This window comes from Zootermopsis nevadensis, unplaced genomic scaffold (assembly GCF_977971745.1).
Source record: "Zootermopsis nevadensis isolate Lab colony 2312 unplaced genomic scaffold, Znev_1.0 Znev_ptg000030l, whole genome shotgun sequence".
Taxonomy (NCBI): Eukaryota; Metazoa; Arthropoda; class Insecta; order Blattodea; family Termopsidae; genus Zootermopsis; species Zootermopsis nevadensis.
Genome location: NW_028259162.1, coordinates 17,926,420 through 17,943,568, shown reverse-complemented (window position 1 = coordinate 17,943,568; position 17,149 = coordinate 17,926,420). Strand labels below are relative to the sequence as shown.

The window sequence follows — 17,149 nt, the reverse complement described above, 5'->3', positions numbered from 1 at the left end:
TGTTCCCTCCAGAGCTTCCTTGGCAAGCCATTCCCCGTACAGGTTAAAAAGAATTGGTGATAAGCAGCATCCCTTTCCTACACCTCTACCTATCTCAACGCTGTTGGTGTCTCCTGAGTCCAGTCTCACTTTGACCTTTTGCTGCATGTACAGGTTTTTGATTAATCTTCTATCTCTCCAATCAATTCCAATTCTCTGTAGGATCCTCATAAATTTCTTCCATTTTACTCGATCGAAAGCCTTCTTCCAGAAGATGAAGCAGGCACATACTTCTTCCTTGACATCAAGAACTCTCTCTGAAATTATTCTCATAACTCCGATGGCATCTCTGGTTCCTCTTCCTCTCCTGAATCCAAATTGGTCGTCTCCCATCGCTTCCTCTATCTTCTTTTCTAGTCTTTTAGTCAGTATTCTCGTCATTATCTTCGCCGCATGTGAGATTAGGCTGATGGTCCTGTAATCGCCGCACTTCTTGGAATTCTTTTTCTTCTGTAATGGAATCATTGTTACTTCCAGAAAGTCCTTGGGCCACTCACCGGAGGTGTATATCTTGTTAGCGAGTCTAGTAAGAAACTTCACTCCTTTCTCTCCAAGTTCTTTCAATAAGTCCGATGGGATTTCATCATCTCCCATAGCTTTTCTTCTTCTCATATCCTTTATGGCCCTCTCTACCTCGCTCTTCAGTATCTCTGGACCTTTGTCGACCTCCTCTACTTCTTCTTCTGGCTCCAATTCCATCTCCTTCTCATCCAGTCGATTGGCCTTGTCATAGAGCTCTTCAATATAATTTTCCCACACAGCTTTAACTTCATTCTGGTCACTGACTATCTTTCCTGATGGGTCTTCTATTTCCTGTGTTCGAATTTCTTTGTTCTCTTTCCATCCTAGTTCTTTCGCCTTTGCATACATCAAATCGTATCTTCCAATTCTCTGGAGTGTCATTATCTCATCACATACTTCGTTGATGTAATCTTCTCTCGCCTTGTCTGTTTCTCTTCTCAGTTCTTTGTTCAGTCTTCGATATTTCTGTCTTCCCTCTTCACTGTTGATATTCTTCCATCTCCTCCTCTCATCTATCTTATCGAGCATAGCCTGTGTAATCCATGCCTTCCTTGGTATCCTTTTCATCCTACCAACCTTTTCTTCTAGTGCCACTGTTAGGCACTTCTTGATATTTGTCCATTCCTCTTCAACGCTTTCGCCTTCACTTTCACTTAATTTTCCTTCCAATTCTTCTCTTACTTAGTCTCGCGCGCTCTTCAGGTTCTCCAGGTCCCATCTCTTCTTCCTCACCCCCCTTCTCCTGATTTTCTTCATTCTGGTGCTGACGTTTGCAACTAACATATTATGATCTGAGTCGATATATGCTGATGGAACTGTTGTCACATCCTTTACGCTATTCCTAAATCGTTGCTTCACTAAGATATAGTCTATCTGGTATCTGCTCCTGTCTCCTGGGCTTTTCCAAGTATACAATCTCCTGTGATGCTTCTTGAACCAGGTGTTGGTGATTACCAGTCCATTTCTTCGGTAGAAGTCAACCATCATTTCCCCTCTCCTATTCCTTATTCCCAGTCCATGAGGGCCGACAATGTTGTTTTCTGCTCCTTTCCCCACGACACTGTTCCAGTCTCCCATTATTATGGTTTGCACTTTCCCTCTTCCTTCTGTCCTGACAATTTCTTCTATCTTCTCATATATTATTTCCACTTCTTCATCGTCATGAACCGATGTTGGCATGTACACCTGCATTATCAGAATATCCACTGATTCTGCATTCAACTTGATATACATCAATCTGTCACTACACGCTTGCACTTTGATTACACTTTTCTTGATCGATTTCTGCATCACTATTGTAACACCTCTTTCAGCACTCTCACCTCCCGAGTAGTACATATGATAGTTTCCAGACTCGAAATCACCTTGATCCCTCCATCGAACTTCACTGACACCCACAATGCACACATTATTTTTATCCATTTCGATCTTCAGATTAAATTAAAGAAATCCATTCACCTGTAGACAGCCGTCTTCCGGAAAATTATTTATTTAATCCAGTAGACAAAGTTTAACGAAATTTTCTAATGTATGTTTGCCTAATTTGAAATAATGATGTCGTAACATGCAAATCGGAATAATATGGACTCACACCACATAATTTAACGACTGAAAACATAATGCAGTAGGTTTGAAATAATTGCGTACGAATATTCATGAGCCCACGTGCAAGGAAATGATGATAGCCCACTTTAATAACTGTATTTTAAATTCGGCTCCGCCATTCAGCAACAGAAAAATGGAATATAAAGGCAAGGTCACTTTCGACTTCGTCATTTCTTCCTCGGTGAAGTCCAAAGTGCGTGGCTAAGCTTAAAGTGTACAAATTTCTTCAATACGTATTGGAAAAAGTAAGTGTACTCCATTATCTTTCAAATGAACACTTTGTGATCCTCATGACATAGAGTTCCCGGGCACTTTATATATTGACTGAACAGTTTAAGAGGAAAATATATCGATAAGAAAATGTATGCGTTTCATCATAGAATACCAAATTATTCTATTAAGAAACTTTATTTGCGGGAAGTTAAATTAAAAAGGAGTTCATAACACCTACCATAATCCTGCTCATATAGGTTTGACTTATTTTTCACATTTTTTAACGTAATGTGTAGAACAACTAACTGATAGCATGGAGTATGTAGAATGGAGCTGTTGTTTCTATGTTTTACACAGTTGAGTCGGAAAATATGGCAATATGTTAAATATTAGAATTTCTTCAATTCTACTGTTCCTTTATTAAGGTGTTAGCCAAAATCAAAACATAATAACAAACATTAATGGGGCGTGGGGGAATGCTAACATAGGAAGTAATAACAAATATATCCTTAAGAGTAGGTAATAGTGACTGAAAAAGATGCAGTCAACACGGCAAGTAAATATAAGAAATGACATGTAAATATTGTAATTGATAAGCGGAAGAATAGGAAAGCAAAACTAACTAGAACAAATAATGGTACCGGGTATCAGTAAGAGAAATGAAATACTTATTAAAGATGTCAAAGTCTCTGCAAATCCAATTCAGTACAAGTCGTGTAAAAAGTAAAAAGTGATGTTCTAACGTAAATCGAACATTTCGATAGAGAACATCATTTTAATATATTTTAAATATTTAAATGTAAATTATAGTAATATTTTAATATTTAATAGGAATTTTATTGTGATCAGACTGACAAGATTTAAACAAATATAAACAAATGCAATTCATTTATTAAGTGCTTGAAACTTACAGTCAAACACTGGACGACAGTACAGGATAGAATCTACAAGTACCTTAAAAATGAAAAGTAAACATTGGAATCAAACCAAAAGTACACATTAGTTTAATAAGAAACATAATGAGACAATATAAAATTGGTTGACAACGAAAAGGTGATAGAAGAAGAGAGAAAGAAGTGAGGTACAATAAAATACAATTAAAAACAAAAATGTGATCAGAGAAAAAAGAATAATTATTATTGTTTAAAAAGCTGACTATCAACTGTAAGCAACATACAATCTTTGTTAAAGATGTCGATGCTCCTACAGACTGTATTGGCAGCGGAAACATCTGGCTGAGCGTGCCACCAAATTGTTACATAATTAACAATATATTAACAATAGAATAAATTGGAGTAAAGCTTCTTAACTTTCGAAACCTTTATCTTTTTCCCTGATGTTTAGAATGTAAACATTAAAATGTAGAAAACTATAAATTTGCCTATAATTTTTTAGTATATTTGTGGAAGTTATTCTCTCACACTAAGGGATGAACGTAGACTGAGGGTGTTTGATACAGTGTGCTCAGGAGAAATTTTTGACTTATGCGGGGTGAATTACTAGGAGGCTGGAGAAAGATGCACATTGGAGAGCTTCATAAATTGTACTCCTCGCCAAATATAATTAAGCTTAATTAGTTATTTTAGATTACAGGGCCATCGCATGTGGCACGTATAGGAGAAAATGTAAATTTTTACAGGGTTTTGGTGGGAGAGCCAGTAGGATATAGATGACTTTTAAAACCAAAGATAATATTAAAATAAATCTTATAAAAATAGAATGGGATGGTATGGACTGATTTCGTCTCATTCAGGACAAGGATAAATGGTGAGATCTTTTGAACACGTTAATGAACAGTGCCATATAATGCGGGGAACTTTTTGCGTCAGAAATCGACTTCTGGTCTCTCACGAAGGTCCGAGGACAATAGAGAACGTAAGTAAGTACGTAATGGAAGACTCCATTCAAGCTGAAGACTATGGCTTTGCTCATTATGGCAAGAAATGATGCGTGACTGGAGTTACCATATGCTCCAAATTAAGATTTAAATAAACTAAAATTCAAGTCACAGAATTCGAGAAAGAAATAAAATCTGTAAATGAATAGCAGACAGAAAACTGTGAAAACACGAAAGTCTTCGAAAGTGTCACTGGTTGAAATGCTATCGCTACTCTGCTGATATTATTTTAATTTTCTGATTTACCGAAATACAAAGGCGATTGGATTTTGTTGACCAAGGACAGGGACCGGTAGAGGGCTTTGGTTAGTTCGGTCATGAATCTTTGGTTTCCTTAAGCCATCTAGTTAAATATTTAGTTACCTAAAGACAAGTCACTGAAGAAAGCAAATTACAAATTTCTTCTTATCACAGGTCCAAGGACAACGACCATTCATAAACTTATTGATGACTTCGGGTTCTCAGGGTAATTGGTGAATAATAAACATTGGAAAGCCGTTGCGTGTTTAAAAAAAATAAATAGACAAGATATATTCTAGGATTAAATACACACCACTCCAATAACTGGGACACCTTTAACAACGTTAATCTCCAGGGAGACTGGATCATACTCCTACTCTGGAGGAAAGTTAATTTTCTGTCGGGATTCATTACTAAGGCTATGATTTTAACCAGTAAATGACAGTTATGTTTAAATTCACTTAGAATTTTACTTTATAAATAGCTGGTTCATTCGGACATTCATAAATATTTCCAAGAATTACTGATATTGGAGTTTAATTTATTCCCGACGTAATTCCACACTATTTACAACTTAAAGAGAGGGTGTGAATCTACAAAAACTGAGGTTTCAGCACATCATGTAACATAAGAAAACAAAAATTTATGGCTTTAATGCAATGATACTAGATTCGAATCGTAAAAATGTTTTAGTCTTTGCAATGGATACAACTAATTTTGGGGGGGGGGGGGGATAAGACAACACGGAAACATCTTGGACAGGAACTAACAGCCCGAATGAATTCGCACACAACTCGAGGGAAATGACGTTGAACGCCTCGAATTGCTTCCTTAGGAAAATCGTGGATTAAAGCTGAAGTCTGCAAATACATATCATAAAGTGTAAGCTAAAATCAACTACGTCTTTGCATAAATGAAGTTTCAGATTTAGATCACTATCCTCAATGCAGTCTTTCGTTGTATGGAATTTCCGAAGGCTGTGCCTCTCCGGAGAAAGTTTGCTTAAAAATACTACGAAGTTCTGAATTCGTGTCTGAATTGCGTTTCTAACTTCAGAGATGCACTTGTCAGAGGACAGAGGCACTACGGTGCAGGAGTTCTACCGGGGCGCCAATGTTCTGATCACCGGTGGAACTGGCTTCATGGGCAAAGTTCTGGTGGAGAAACTGCTCCGGTCCTGCCCACATCTCAGCAGCATCTACCTGCTGGTCCGAAGCAAGAAAGGCAAGGACGTGGGAGTCAGGATGCAGGAAATTTTCGAGGACCCGGTGAGTGCGAACTGATTGTACAACACTTTTAATGCCAGCCAATACACAAGGTGCTTCCGAAGCACGAGACATCAGTTTTAGTGGTGTGTTCTGTGCATAAAAAACAAGGAAAATTGTGTTCGTGACCATGCGCCTTTTAATTCATCGTTCTTACGAGTTGATTCGATAGTGGCAGATGTTAGCGCCGATTTCTTGCATTTTCTTTATTTCGAGGTTTAATTCTACTCTTTTATGCAGCAACAGACTTGTCTGTCATACTTTCGACCTTTGTATGAATAGTCATTGAACGTGGAATTGTAACATGTCGAAATATACGTCGGTATGTTTCCCCTCTTTCCTTAAACGGCCACTTTGCTCCTGAACATGCTTTTCTGTATCGGTCGTCTCGTACGTGGCGTTTGGTTCAGGAAACAAACCGAATAAAGGAGTAACTCCTCATTGCACAGGTCAAGTGCAGTGGCGGGGGTTACGTTGAACTTGAGTTCCACTATTCTATTGAACCGTAACGCATAGGCACGATTCATGAAACTGTTTAGCAAATTGTTGGACACTCAGATTGAACCTACACCTGACTCCAATTCCATTATTTCCAATCTCTTTCTAAAACACTGTACACTTTTGTAACCAAGAAACACAGAAAAGAAACTCCGAATTATTGCAGCTGTTTGAAAAGTTGAGAGAAGTACAGCCTGGCTTCAGAGATAAGATCCTTCCCGTGGAAGGCGACTGCTCAAAGCCGGGTCTGGATTTTAGTCCTTGCGACAGACAGCGCATTGTGGATAATGTGCACATTGTGTTCCACATGGCAGCCACTGTTCGATTCAACGAGAAGCTGCAAATCGCCACAGCCATCAACGTGGTTGGCACTCGAGAGTTGCTACTGCTATGTCTGGACTGTCCGAACATCAAGGTCAGTGCAATTATGTAGTTCGAAACCTGTGAACCTAGATAGCGCTAATTACCTCATTTAACGTTTCTTTGCCTGAATATTTACAGCTGTCTGTATTCGAGACTGTCCGTGAAGAAGGCGGCGTTATTATTTTCTAAATTTGTATAGCAAATGTATTTTAGTATCATTCTTTGTTCCACTGTCTTGAAGAAGACTCTAAAATCTTATACGGGAGAAAAATTGGTTTCGAATGATGGAAAAGGAAGAAGTGTTAAAGACGCTCCTAGAAACACAGCTACAAATGATAATATTCAGAACAATTTATGCAGTAAGGCTTAAATTTTGTGACAATATTTTGTTTCGTGATGGCTCTGTGAAGATCAGAAGTAACAAATTTTCTTTCTTAGATAAAGCGGATTTTTTCTGTAGGTGATAGTTCATGTATCCACCGTGTTCAGTCACTGCCACCGCCCATCCATCGACGAAGAATTCTACGACCCGCCCATCACTGGCGAGGGGATTGTTCAGTTGGTCGAAATCTTCGACGATAATACTTTGACCATCATTACTCCAAAGTGAGTTGCGTGTAGATTTGTTTTTGTCCTGAGTTTAGAATTGTTTCATGCCGAACTTCTAAAATGTAAATAGTGGACGTATTTTCATAGCGATGTGAGGGCTAGTTTATTGCTCTGGTTTTATGAATGGACTTTAATATTGGACTTAAACGTATTTCTGTATGTGTAAAGTTTATTACTCATTATTTATATCTTATTCTTAGATGTTTATATGTAGTTTAAGATATCTAAATAATATTCAGAACTTCATTTCGTATATTACAGGAAGGGAAACATATTGCGTCACCTTTACTATGATTAATTCTTTAATGCTGAATAGAAATGTAATCTATAGTTGTTGACAAGATGTGGGGTTCGTTAATGTGAAACTGATACCATGCAGGCAACTCTTTGCTTTAAATCTTTAAACTTAAAATACAAAATTTCATTCACATATGTTACAAGATACGGTTTGTGATTATTTGCCTGTCAAAAAAATAAGATGTCAATAATAATAAATTGATGAGATGGAATATTCCATTTTTGTGCCATTTTGTTATTTTTTGCATCCTGCTGTCATTTCTATAGGCTTTTGGATGCCTGGCCGAACACATACACTTACACCAAAGCAATAGCTGAAGATATAGTGAGGACTGTCGGCAAGGATCTTCCTGTCGGAGTGTTCAGACCATCCATCGGTGAGTTGACTGTGGGCTGCGGGATGTATCTTGTTGTCTAATGGACAAAAACTAGAGTGAAAAATAATACTATGATCTAGGTGATCAGAAATTTCAATGGAATGAAAGAAATTTCGCAGGCGGGAGCTCTTTAAGTTTTACAAATATCTGGTGTACAGCACATTTGGTATGCAAGATGCAAACAACACAGATTTTACTTTGCTATAGGAAATAATAAAATACATTTCCAGAGAATATGGCAGTATTTTAGGTATTTAACTGGTTTCATATTTCTATGTCCTGTGAATATTTCAGCATTATTATCAGAAAAAAGCTAATTCTCTCTAAATTTATCTAATATCGGTATAGCTGCAAAGATATGATTAACGTTCATCAAATTAAATCTTTGAAAGCTGTTATTTCAGAGATCCAACAGGTGTTAAGAAGTAGTCAGCTAAAAGACTTCTCACCTTGTATGCTGATATTCCCCCGCGCACTACTTCTTCACCACGTATTTATCAAGTCCTGTGATTCTCAATGTATCTTCTGCCTCGTAGTCGTCTCTCCCCGAACAGTGTTGTGTAAAACAACACAAGCCTTGACAATGTCTACAGCAAAATCAGGTTGCAAATTTATAGCTCGATGAGAGGTCCTGCATTTATTACTTAATATTCCAAACGAGAATTCTATGTACCTTCGGGCTCTAGGGAGACATTAACTTAATTTTTTTTGTTTTACTGTCAAGTTATGTTGGCAACAAACAACAGAATTACCAGGTTTAAAACGACAGTAAACAAAGTGTAAAGGACACTGCATAACCTCCGGTAAGTGTGACAAATTGATGCGGAAGACAATATTCGTGTGCTTTCATTTCTATTAATGTAATAATGGAATGTGCAATGTAATCATGGAGTTTGCATGCGTTGCTATAGGTGTCAGTACACCGCGGCGTTGCGGAAAGTCGGGTCAATGTGAAGCAGACACATTTAGATCGCAATGGCCGTACAAAGAAAATATGAAATTTCTTGAGGGAAGTATTTCCCTTCGGTGAACAGTGGGAAATGAGCTGCCGTCACCTCTACAGGCACTCTAATGGCTCTTCTCATGGTCGTATCATCTTTCTTCACTGCAGGTCCTATCCATGTAACTATTTCTTCTATATCTGTTGATGACATTCTAAGTAAATTTCGTAACTGTTTGGGATCTTCCACCCACAACAAGGCACGAATATGCACCACGACTACTACGACGTGAAATCCAGGGCTTTACCAAAATTGTTTTCTCTCTTCTCCTCTTCAAAAGTTTTAAATTACCGCAACACGTTGATCGTCTGACATTCCGAAAACATTGACCTATGGCGACTGTCAGTTCATTGTCGTCTCCACTTAGAGTTCCGTTATGTCTCTTTATAGCCACTCACAGTGCCTCGTCGTGTAAACGTTCGTGAGTGAAGCGCGACATTTAGAGATATACTTCGCTCAAATGAGATAAACTCTCAGGCTGACAGTAGCTGTATTCTCTCAACGTCTAAACACCCTCCGATACCTTTCTCCACATATCTGACTTGAGACCGACTACCGCTCTCAACTCTCTCCATGCACACGTAGCATTACATTTTGTAAATCCTATTGATAGTAACTGTTGTGTTATTGGATTAAAGTTTCGTTAATACAGTCACAACTGAACTCCTCACAGCGATAAGCATAAATTTCGCTTTCTTATGGGATACTGTGCCACATAGTCTTATAGGTGTTTCCTGACATTCCTGAAAAAATTACTAATTCTTACACTGGTGATGGAGTTAGGAAACTCCCCTGAAATATCGATCACCATCTACCAGATATATTGTACAAAATTCCAGAAGAAAGCCAACTAAATTTTGTGGACATGTTTACAGCATTCTGTTTCTGCAAAAGACTAACGCTGTTTCTCTCTTTAGTCTCGTGTACGAGGAGTGAGCCTGTTCCAGGGTGGATTGACAACATCTATGGCCCGACAGGAATGGTGGTAGGTGTGGGTCTCGGGATAATTCGGACCTTGCACATAAATGGAAAAATGGTGGCGGACTTTGTTCCCTGTGACATGACAGTTAATGCTCTCGTGACTTCTGCCTGGCATATTCATGAGCAGCGAAGGTGAATTGTTGATCATAATTAAAAGACAAGAATCATTCAAAATTAGATTCTTCACTTAGTTTTTGTTTTCAGAAACATGGAATGAGACAAAAGATTCAGGCAGTACTCCCTTCAAGTGAGTCGAACCAATAGCTCAAGAGTTTATTTTTCTCCTGAACTGAATACAAAACCCAATAAACAATCTGGTGATTTGTCGTTGTGCAAATTTGTACCTCGTAATATATTTGTAATTCTTAGCCATTGTTTTGAAGATTACTGTATATGTCCAGTCATTTGTGCTACCGTCTTAGCAAATCGCTATAGGTCACATACTGTAAGCATTTTATTTTCTTTAATTCCCTACAATGACTTTTCTATGCACCCACAATTGACAAACAGCGTCCACGAATCATTGCCCAAGGATAATGCAAAATGAATTTTAAATTTGCCTCCACCCATCTAGGACCACGATTAAAATATGTAAATGCTTAACACCACTCATTATATACCTTCATGGGATAGTTGTCCTGCAAGATGATAATTCTTACACAGGCTAAATTTCGCTTATCTTCAGCAGGTATGGCACTGGAGCTATTCCTGTATACAACTACGTGTCTTCTTGTGAGAATCCGATAACCTGGAGCGACTTTTCTAACACGAACATTAAGCACAGCTGGGAGGTACCATTCGATAAAGCAGTGTGGATGGTTAATATCACCTTGATACATGAGCACGCCTTGTACAAATTGTATGCATTGCTGATTCACCTTCTTCCAGCACTAGTGGGAGACATTGCATTGTTTGCCATTGGACAAAAGCCCAGGTACACTAAATTGTAACAAGAATTGAAATAAATATACTGAAATTATAGACACATATTTCAAATTTTTTTCTATAGAACAACTAATGTGTGTTTGCTTATATTCAAGGTTGGTGACGATTTACAGGAAGATAAACAAGCTTTTAGATGCCACTTCATACTTCCGCATTCGACAGTGGGCGTTTTCTAACCAGAACATAATTCATATGTGGAAAAAGCTCAGTGAAGACGACCGAGAGATTTTTGACTTCAACATCAGTAACCTGAATTGGGATCTGTACTGGAGGCAGGGTGTCATGGGACTCCGCACGTTTGTGCTCAAGGATGACCCAAAAAACCTCCCACAAGCTATTAGGAAGAGATACAGGTAGACTTCCCTGCTTACGTGGTGAAAGTGTTATTAATAATTTGCTTGAAAATGTTAAAACATTTTAATATGTTTTGAGTTTACATAAAGAAATTAAACGCTGCTAGAAAAGAAAGAAAATTATTAAAATTATAAAGAGTTTTTGCGGAGTCAATCTGGAGGTTATGATTATGAAGATTAAATTTCTATTTGCTTGTTTCAGGCTGTACTGGCTTCATCAGTGTGTGAAGTTCTTCTTCTTCTTCATATTTTTGTGGCTGTGTTGGTCGGCCATCATCTCCATCTTCTGATTGAATGGAGGAGAACCTAGGGAAAACCTGTCATTGTAGGAAAACAGATCATGAGTTACTTGTTTCGAACACTGAAACTCTTACTGTTGATCCTTTGTGTGGTATGTAATAAGTATAAAATAAATTTCATTATTAAGAATACATGCAAATATAGGATTAGTACTTTTAGTAGATAGATATTATTTTCTTAAATCACTGTCTCTCTTTCACGTTGATAAGATGTCAAAAAGAGTTTTGATGTCTAGGTGGACAAGAATAAAACTTTAAACTGATTTCATACAAATATATGCCTAATTATAATTCAGGAAATTTTTGCTGTTTTATGTGTTTATAAATAAAGTTGAGTGCTATAAAAAAAATGGCCATATTCACAAATCTTTGACCCAAAAATCAGACACAGAGAGATCATGTGATGAATGCTGTTCAGAAGGAAAAGTCTCGTTGTTTTCAGGATATTAACTTAGAGATGTAAGCGTCGTGTAAATAAAGTAAGTATATAAACTGCTTAACCAATCTATTAAAATATACTTAAGTTATGTTGAAATCTGAAGGGTTGAAGTTACGAGACAGAACAGGGTAGGGATCAAGAGCATTCACACATATATCGACTATCAATATACTAATAGTTTAGACTACTTCTTGATAGGAGTGTTTACTTTGCAAATGGTTTGATATTCCAAGTTGTTTTTGGAAAGGTACCTACAAGGAATTAAATTCCCTCATTTCCTTTACTTGGTAAATGAAATACAAGTATTTCAGACTTGGTTGCAGTAGTGACATGATCCAAACAAACTTGATCACTAAATGAATCTAATGTGCCAGGTGCTTTATGTTAAAATTACTGTGTGAACATTTGTCAGCTTGTACTGATCTGTGTTTACCTTAACACTGTAACAGTTACAACCATAACTGAGAAGTGTGTCAGTACATCCATTTACTTAAGAAAACGAGGGTTTATATCTTTTTTATTCTCTCTGGTCATACCCCGAGAGTCAAGAGAAATTGACATACTCCAGTGGTACGAATTTGTCTCTTCAGATTTTGACCAATCTGTAAATCAGTCAGTTCTACTTGATTTGGAGTTCTTCAGCGACAAATAAGTACAAGTAAACATTTCAGTTTCATCATCCACTATCATGAAATTCAGAAAAGTACTACAGATTTCTTGTTGTAGTTTCTTAAGTGTATAATTGTTCTCATTTTATGTGTTTGACTGACGTGTTCTTTGTAGAACAGGAAAATATGTGAATTTATTTTCCTCAACCCTTTTTTGAGAACAACGGGAAATATCTTTTGACAGGCTGCACCATTTTTATACAACTCTGCTAAATGGAGTTGTTTTTTCACTTAATTGTTACGTAAAGTCACCAAGAAAAGTGAGATTAATGTAGCAACTTTCATCATTCAGTTGTAGGAAGATTTATTGTTTTTATTTTGTGTCCATAAACGTTATTATTTCTATTTCTTCAAGTAAATTCTATGATCTCTTTACGACTGTATCAAACCTCATCAGTCAAGAACTGGAGTTCTATGGTGCATTATTATGTATGTTGGGAGTTCATATCTTCTAGCAGGGATATGAAATATGTGTGATTGAAACATATTCTAAAACAAGTCACACCCTTCATACCTGTATATATCACATGATACTGTTCCAGTCCAGGTCAGTGGTTCAATTCCCGAACGGTCTGAGCCTTGAGATGAAAGGTAAACCAAGCTTCAGCATGTTGATCTGGCTTATAAAGAAAACGAAGAAGGTGTAATTACATGATTTTTGGAACGCCTTACTTCACCTAAATTAGACCGAATTCTTAATTTTGGCTTTGTTAAACACATTGAGTTGATGGAATGTGGTCCACATGGCCACATGCGGGTCACCGTCCTCGACATCTTTCTGTCCCAAGGGAGCCTGGCGTAGAAAAAGGCCAAACATAAACAAACAAACAAAAATAATTAAGCCACCCCAGCCTTGGAATGGACCTCTTCCAGATGTGGGGTGATGGCTGCATTACGACCATCGCATTCTTGCGATGGACCAATTGAATTTGAACACAGCTTATAGGCGCGTTCCCGCCGTTGTGGAGGAACGAATCAGATCGCCGCATTTAAGCCAAATCTAATACCAAATTACGTAATGCAGGGGTATTTAAGCGCGATCGTGGTTGCGGAGCGCTCTGTAAAGTTTTGGTCCTTCGGTTGAGCGGGGGTGTTTTTGGATAACATACGAAAGAACAAAGGAACAGCCGAGCCATCTAGCTGCCTCCGTGAATATTGATTAAGCCACATACGTATTAAGGAACAATAAAGTGTAGTCCATCAATGCAATACAGAAAAAACGTCGTTATCCATTTGTGCAGAAAACCTGCTCCACCTTCTAATTCCCTGGGAGTCGGAAACTCGTGCCTACCGACAACCTCACACCATCATCGAAAATCCCTTTCTCTATCTTTACACATACCCACGTCAAGAAGCTGTAACCATATGAGAGCCAGGCTACGACTATATTAAACAAGCAGTGTGACGTGTGGTGGGAAACCAAAGGGACAGTTACAATACATAATAAAAACCGCTTTGCAGGTAAACTGCAAGTATATGCAGAGTGAGTCAGAAGTATTTTTACAAACTTCGTGTGCGTGTTCCAGGATTAAAAATAAGAAAAAATGTTCCTATGAACATGGGGTCGCAAATGTTTCATTTTCGAAATAATAGCCAAAAATAATTTTCAATGCATGCCTTTATTGTCAAGTATAAGGATAGGGATGTTTCCTTGTAACAGATGCTCAAAGGTTGTTCCTCCATTCTCCACACATGCACGAGCACGACGTACACAAGACTGACGAATTCGTTCGTACACACCAGGGTTTCGTCGAATCATCTGGTATGCATTTTGCACACATTCCCATAGGTCGTCTTCATTGGTTATGGGTGGTGCATGAACGACGGACTTCAAGTGACCCCACAGATAAAAGTCTAATGGAGTCAGGTCCGGTGACCTCGGTGGCCATGCTATGGGCCACCACGCCCAATCCATCGCTGAGGGTACTGTTCATTGAGATGATATCTGACGCGATGGGAGAAGTGTGTTGGGGCTCTGTCGTGCATAAACCACATTTGTCTTCTTGTATTCAGTGGTACATCTTCAACGAGACGTGGCAAGTGTCTTCTTACGAATCACCGATTTGAAGGTACTCTTAGACGCGATGGAAGCATGTGTGGACCAATAAGCATGTCGCCAACAATTCCTGCCCATACGCTAATAGAAAATCTTTTCTGGAAGCTCGATTGACTTTGATATAATGTCAAATCATTAAAACTTATTTTTGGCTATTATTTCGAAAATGAAACATTTGCGACCCCTTATTCATAGGAAGTTATTTTTCTTATTTTTGGTCCTGGAACACGCACACGAAGTTTTAAAAATACTTCTGACTCACCCTGTGTGTGTGTGTGTTGGTACAAACATTACTGCAACAACTTGTTAAAACTGCATAAAGTAATTTCCATTGATTATTGAAATTAATTTCTACAAAATATTGATATCTATTAAAATTAAGTTATGTTCATTATTTATTATGTCATCACTTTCAGTAATCACCTATTCTCAAAGAAAAAGTAGTCAATTGACCATGTCCACTGACCTTATGAAACCAATGCAATCATATGTTTAAACCATTGTATACCTCACTCTAAATTGAAGAGTTGGCATTGCTGTAAAATTTTTTCAGTCAGCATTGTAAAGAATACCATAAAAATTGTAATATATATTTACTGAAAAAATTACCACGTGCTGCTATTAAATAGCTATTGCACCTTATCTTGTATGATATAGTTTATTGTACGTTGAGCTAACCATTCTATTTTAGAACTAAGTACAAGGTTTAATAAGTGGATAGGTAAATAATTGTATACATTTAGACTACTGAAATGTTGGTGTACGCTGCATCTTGGTTGTGGGCTGTAGTTTGTTTATCTCAGAATTCAAAGAAGGGTTTCTAAAAATGTTTAATATCTATTTGTGGTGTGTTCCAGAATATTATATATTTATTACTATTCACAGTAACACAATGTAATTAGTCTTTATTGATTAGGTATATCAACAAAGGAATTAATGATTACATACCAGTGTATTTTCATTCCATTTGTCAACAATAGAACTGCAATAACTATAACAAACACCAAAAGGCCAGATATAGAAATTAAAGATGTCATTGTTCTCTAGAACAGAGTGCATATTTCTTCTCTGATCTTGTGAAAACAATAAGTGAGAGATGGTCCAGACGTTTGTTATGCACATAGCAATGTGAATTATTATTGAGAGGCATCATGACATTATGCCAGTGAACTTGTGTTGCCTCTCATAACCAGAGAGTAGAAGCAGATCAGTTTTGTCTCTATAAAATGATGGTCCATATCGCCCACAACAACCTCACCACCAGGATCAGAATAACAGCCTTTATTGTCTGATGAATCCAGCGTAATCTGACAAGAAAACCAGAGCATAAATTATACCTAGTACATGGACCATTGACAGACTTCAACAGATCTACATCTGAATTAAAATTAGTACGCGTTGCATACATAGACACTTGCAAAAAAAAAGTTTCAATCTGTAGTGTAACAAAATAAGGGTTGTAAGATATGAGGTATTCACAGCGGTGAGTATGAAGATTTCTGTCTTCTGGGTTGTTGCCCCGTGTATATTGTGAATATTCATATTCATCGTCCTGATGACAGAGGCTGCATGACCTCTGAAACGTTGGTACACATAGACCAGACTACACAGCGCAAAAACCCAGAAGAGTGAAATCTTCATAATCATCGCCCTGATGATTGACGCAGTATGACCTCTGAAAAGTTGGTTAACATCGACCACACTACACAGCGCAACAACCCAGAAGACAGAAATCTTCAATTTATGTGTTGTCTTCGTCTAAGTGCATTTCGTTATTCACAGGTGGCTCAAGTGAGTTTTGTTACTAAAGCACAATAATATCAATTCAAAGACACAACTGACTGTATAATTAAGTGCATTTCTGCATAGACATATAATGTGTCTCCTTTTTTTATTGACATTTAGCTACATAATACCCTTTTCCACAATATCACAGGAAAACAAGTTGCAATTTTTTTCAAAAGTAGCTGATTGTGTGAAAATGGTCACGTATCAAATTCCAGATTCTGTTATTATCATTCTCTGGAAATACTTTCTACATAATTAATATTAATTTAAAGGCATTCTAAAAATTTGAATGCAGCTAATCCGTCTGCAATAGGAATATAGTAACAGGACTGTACTTACTGTAGTATAACTATCCTTCCTCACGACTTTTATCTTCTTTGTTCTTGCAGAAAGAGATAGTTATATCCCGAACTAGAGTCAGTGGGGATCAAGGATCACCTCAGGGTTGACGTGGTAATTTTGATGTATATCAATAAATACAGGAACAACAAATTTAAGAAACCTAATAATTTTACTTTTTAATTTTACAGAAAATCTTGTACACTGTTTCCCTGACTGGTACTAAAGTTTGGGTTACTGTCTGAAAGCCCGCTGTCGACTCTGTCCACTTGAGTACTGCCATGTGTTTTGACCTGCAGACCAGATCCCTTGCTGGCGAGGTAACCTCCACATGTGGCTTGCTAGCGGGGGGGCC

General features: G+C 37.6%; 2 protein-coding genes across 3 annotated transcripts; one reads left to right on the top strand and one right to left on the bottom strand.

Moving 5' to 3' along the window:
- Positions 1-1,235: 1,235 nt before the first annotated feature.
- On the bottom strand, positions 1,236-1,992 carry LOC147872199 (protein CFDP2-like). Its single transcript, XM_087358868.1, has one exon. The coding sequence runs from the start codon at positions 1,981-1,983 to the stop codon at positions 1,243-1,245; it is 741 nt and encodes a 246-aa protein (XP_087214994.1). The 5' UTR covers positions 1,984-1,992; the 3' UTR covers positions 1,236-1,242.
- A 292-nt stretch (positions 1,993-2,284) lies between these two features.
- Positions 2,285-15,614, top strand: LOC147872198 (fatty acyl-CoA reductase wat-like). Of its 2 annotated transcripts, none has more exons than XM_087359166.1 (9): positions 2,285-2,411; positions 5,573-5,784; positions 6,446-6,694; positions 7,103-7,248; positions 7,816-7,925; positions 9,844-10,039; positions 10,596-10,841; positions 10,948-11,205; positions 11,408-15,614. In XM_087359166.1, exons 2-9 carry the CDS (start codon positions 5,575-5,577, stop codon positions 11,493-11,495), a joined length of 1,503 nt encoding a protein of 500 aa, XP_087215292.1. In that variant the 5' UTR covers positions 2,285-2,411; positions 5,573-5,574; the 3' UTR covers positions 11,496-15,614. The 2 variants fall into 2 exon arrangements, with proteins under 2 accessions (XP_087215292.1, XP_087215291.1); XM_087359165.1 differs by having other exon boundaries at positions 10,593-10,841.
- Positions 15,615-17,149: the final 1,535 nt, after the last annotated feature.